This window comes from Montipora capricornis, chromosome 3 (genome assembly GCF_036669925.1).
Source record: "Montipora capricornis isolate CH-2021 chromosome 3, ASM3666992v2, whole genome shotgun sequence".
Taxonomy (NCBI): domain Eukaryota; kingdom Metazoa; phylum Cnidaria; class Anthozoa; order Scleractinia; family Acroporidae; genus Montipora; species Montipora capricornis.
Window position 1 is genome coordinate 30,229,972 of NC_090885.1, and position 5,000 is coordinate 30,234,971.

General features: G+C 39.1%; 1 protein-coding gene across 2 annotated transcripts in view; it reads left to right on the forward strand.

Annotated features, from left to right (window-relative positions):
* LOC138042847 (uncharacterized) overlaps window positions 1–5,000 on the forward strand; it is a 14,318-nt gene that overhangs the window by 7,085 nt on the left and 2,233 nt on the right. Inside the window, exons 2-3 of one of the 2 annotated variants that reach the window (XM_068888880.1) lie at window positions 2,718–2,931; window positions 3,880–4,798. In XM_068888880.1, the coding sequence (XP_068744981.1) occupies window positions 2,786–2,931; window positions 3,880–4,798 (1,065 nt within the window). In that variant the 5' untranslated portion in view covers window positions 2,718–2,785. Of the gene's footprint in view, window positions 1–2,546; window positions 2,932–3,879; window positions 4,799–5,000 lie in introns of those variants that run through there. The other variant, XM_068888881.1, reaches the window with a different exon arrangement.

Here is a 5,000-nt window from a genome sequence, read left to right on the forward strand (position 1 = left end):
ACTTCAGTTTGTAGATGGTGACTTGTACGAAAACTTGGCATTGGAATTGTGGCAGTTCTTTGTGTACGAATAACTACAGAACTAAAGGAATAACGTATTACAGTTTGCCCAGTGATCCTGAGCTTCAAAGAGGACATAGGAAGGTTCTTATAAACGAAAATATGAACTGGAGAAAACATGTTATATGCAGCGGTCACTGGAACTCGGGAAAACGAGAAAACAAGAATCATTTGCCAGACACAATTTTCACGAAATTATATGCTCCTAACCTGGAAAAAGTACTCCATAAAACCATCCAGGGAATTAAAAAGGAAAATGGACTGTACAAAAATGGTTCTTACATTAATTTTTGTACTTACCTATATGATTCATATTCCAGTCATTTCGTAAATATTACGATAACAGGCACGGTTCCAGATGACCTTCGCAATTGCTTAAAGGTGTTGAAGAAATGCCAGAACAAGTTTGATTGACACGTTAACGAGATGTTACTCATTAAACAATTACAACCGTGTTTAAATGTACAATAAGACTCAATTCGCGCTAAGATCTTTGTCTAACTTATGCAAATTATGACTTTGAACTCTTACTTACCCTTGAAATCACATATTTATTTGAGTTTCCCTTGACAATGGCGCCGAAACGTGGAACTCTTTTATCGTTAGTTTTTGCCTGTATATGTTTATCTAAATCAGTGTTGATCAGGATTCATATTTGATTATTAAATGTACGATATGCCGGTAATTTACTTATTTGCTAAATTTCAGAGTATTGTATTACTGTTAACAGTTTAGACTAAACTGACTTACGAGGCAGTTTCTGAAAGTCCTCTAAAGCTTTTTTTTAACATTAGTTTCCTCTTTTAAAGTTTCTGTGTTGCTTTGCATGGTTTACGTTTATATTACTTTCATGAACGTTGTTTAGAAATTATATAAACCATGATGAATCAAACCCTTTGTTTCCCTGCAAACCCAGGGGTGATGGTAGCCTTGCTTGCTGTTATTACCAGTCCTCAGGTTAAGCCATGGCAATCCGGCAGAAGTGCTTTGTTGAACATCAATGTACCTTCCAATTGTAGATTATTGTAGTTAGTCCGACTCATCTCAACATTCTGAAGTAGGCTACCCCAGTGTGCAATTCTCTTGGTTGAAGTTGTTGCTGAATGATTGGCTATCATTAAGGAGTGCCAGATATCCTCAACCTCAGAAGGTGTTTTGGAGTTTTGTTCTAGCTGGAGGATTTAGTTTTGTGAAGTCATGTTCGTTTTTTTCTCTGTTCAGATAAGCATTTTTGTAGGACAAATGGTAATAAAATCCTGAGTGACTTTTTTTTAAAATTTCTCTAGGTTTTAAGAAAATTCAGATTTGATAAATTGATTCTGCATTTAGACAGGCCATCTACTACTTGACAGCTCATGGATGAAATATCTCGTTTCAGTCAGTCCCTGGTTTCATCACTTACAATGTCTTGCTGATTTTGCATTTCTAAAATATTTGCTGATATGAGCAGCAGCCTTCAAGTTAGCTTTTGCCTCTTTCCTTTTCTTTAAATTTGGTCGATGCCACTTTTGAGCGGCCTTTGTGTACAAGTTAAAGACAAAAGCAGCCTTTTTTATGTGTTATGAAGTGTTCCAACCGTAAAAGTACAGCATGACAACAGAGACCACACTTTCCGACAGCACATTCGCAAAAACCTTTCTTAGGAACATTGTCGATAAACAAGACAGTAGCAGTTCGTATGACTTCAGAAAAAAAATTCTTTAATATGCTTGAGTTGATAAATAACTGACTATGTTGAGACATGTCAGCGATCGATGAGCGGAACTTGACTTTGGAGACCGTGAAAAATCAACGTTTTATTGGGGGGAGGGGAAAAAGTGTGAATTGTCCCAACAGTTTTGACCAGGATTGTGGCTTTCAAAATATTTACTCGTGCTCATTTACTCCAAATTGCACGAGAAAATTCTATGGTTATTTATTTATAATATGCATGAAAAACAATTTCGAAAGAACTTTTCCAAATGATCTTGATACCAAAAGTGTTACTATTAATTTAACAACAGACTACGGGTAGCCTACACTTTGTTAGAAGGATGTTTTAGCCGATTTCCTTCAAATTTCACAGTATTTCAGTGTTTTTTGTTGTTACAATATCTTGGTCACTTCGTGATATCGGTGCTTTGGTTTATGCTCAGTCCGCTGTCGTCGTTACCTATGTTTCATATCCTGCCCAATTACGAACTCCAGAGTTCACAATCCGTGACCCAACCATAGGGACGAAAACACAAAAACTCGTTTCCGGTCACGCAAACAATTCTTTAATAAATACATCCCCCGTCCACCAAACAAGGTCTGCCATGTACGCGTTTGTGGTGTAGTAGAATGAAGAGATAACGAGTTTGAATCCTACTTGGGGTACCTTCTCTGAAAAGTCCTTGTATTATTGGCGAGGAACAGTTGTTGTTCTTCTTCTTCTGTCGCTTCGTTCATTGTGTTTCATTGGCCCTGAAACGCCCCTGTGGAGAGGGGTTAATTAAGTATGTATATATATCGTACTGTAATGTATAAATCTTACTTCTAATTTAAATGGTCAAATGTCCTCTTTAATTTTAGTCCATCGTTCTGTCTTAAAACGGACTGAGTTTCTCGTTCGTTAGTGCGTAAAATATAATTTGAAATTGTGGCAACAAGGTTAATAATTTTATGGGTTGTTTTGAGCACTTTTCACGGTAGTTACTGTTGGTCTAAATTGTCACCTTACTTGCTGTTGGGCCAAAAAATAGGAGATGAACAGAACAGCGATATCGCCGGAAAGGATACGCATCGATGTCGATCTTCTGGATGCAGCCCTCGCTCACCGACAGTTCTTGAAGGTAGTGGATGAACACCCATGTCTGTATGCTGGTCCGCATGTTCAAAACGCAATAAGAAGGTAATAAACTATAAGTTAACTCGTCTAAATCCATGCTAATTGATCAACTCATCAGCGTTTAATCAATTTCCTGCTCAGTTCTTTTTTGTACCTCTTTTAAACGAAAGATGGAAGTGATCCTGGAACTTAACTGGATAATTATATTTGTTTCTTAAATGCACAATGCACATTTTCCTCTTCTTTTGTTCTTACATTGTAAGCTATGTTTCAATTGAACCCGTGCCTGTGACAGAAAGCAGCAATAAGGCAGAGCGCTTCCGTTGGGTATTTAAGCATAATTGAGTTTAAGACTTTTCCGAACTGATAGTTTAAGATAGTTTCTCCTTTCAATGAACGAAATGATATATGAAAATGAATCATATATTAAACTGCGAATATGATCCTCGCAGTTATGTTTTTAGCAATTGCATAGAGAAGCCTGAAAAATTCAGGACTTCAACGGGGTTTGAACCCCTGACGCTCTAACCAACTGACCTATGAAGCAAATGACGTTAGAAGCTGTTCATTTGTGGATTCAAGTGTTCCCGTGATTAATGAATCAATAAACGAAATGATATATGAAATGAATCATACATTGAAGTGCGGATATGAAATCAAGTGAAGCTATGATCCTCGCAGTTTTGAACGCAACTCTTTCCAATTGCGTAGAGAAGCCGGGTTTGCACCCGTGACCTCGCGATACCGGTGGGACGCTCTAACCAACAGAGCTATGAAGCCATTGACGTCAGTGGCTTCATAGCTCAGTTGGTTAGAGCCTCCCTGACGTCAATGGCTTCATAGGTATCGCGAGGGGTTCAAACCACGTTGAGTTCCTGAATTTTTCAGGCGTCTCTACGCAATTGCTAAAAAATTGCCTTTATAACTGCGAATATCATAGCTTCATTTGAGGTTTTTTTCTTCTACTTACTTGGGATGGACGGGTTTATTGACGATGTCTGAAATTTTTAGATATGAATTACTGTGGCTACCACTGGTTGCTCAAACTTCTGCTGTCGACCTTGCTGCACCCATTGACATTGCTTGGGTTTGGCATGTGCATATGCTATCACCACTCGGCTATGAACGCGATTGCAATGAAATTGTCTCCTCCCTGGTAGATCACAAAATCCTAATGGGACAGCAACGTGAAAAAGGGTTTGAGAAGGCCAGGAACTTGTGGACCAAGATGTACCCAAACGAGCCTTTTGAAGTTGACCTTAAAGCCCCTGCTATCGACGTGCCATATTTCAAGTCAAGAATTCAGTATGACATCGCTCAAGCTTCCCGTCGACAAAGGGTCTTTTATTATCAGGTCTCTTTACCCCATTATGGTGATAAAAAGTTTTTACGAAACGCAATAGAAAGGTACAAGCAACACCTTTTGCTCAAGCAGAAGCACCAAGAGGCTTTTCTTGTTCCATGCTACGATTTTGATCTCATCTGGCATGCTCATCAGGTTCACCCAGTTAACTACAGGAACGATACCATCAGGCTGTTGGGAAGAGTGTTAAAGCACGATGACTCTGTTAACGATCGACGGCCTGGCTCAAGACTCACAGTATCAGATCAACAAACAAGACAGATATGGAGTTCAACTGGAGTGACATTTGAGTTGAATGGGGCCATGTTTCGCGGAGAACCTCCCGAGCATCTGCATCTCGAAAGAGCAGATTATTCCTCTCTAGCGTCTCGTGAATATACCGTGGACTTGGTTTCCTTCGAGGTTGAGGGTCTTCCGAAGCCTAAATCATACATGGTCCAAATGGATGTTGCCAACGGCGAACGAGTTATGAAGAAGAAAGTTGAAGGGCCAGCTGAAAATGTGCGTGTCCAGTCAGCCGCTTTGTCTACGTTTTCCTTCTGTACATGGAAAAGCAGGGAACTTAAGGTAATAAACTAAGTATCGCCAGAAAATTCTTGCGACCCAGCCTTAACAAATTTACACGTCAGTCACCTCGCGATGATCAGAGTCATTTCTAAAATCATTGCCAACATTGCTTTCGTGTTAGATGCAGCTTATAGCTTTGAAAAAAGGAAAATCGCACTAACTTGTATTTAAGTTACCATACCCTTGTAAAAAGAATTGAAGT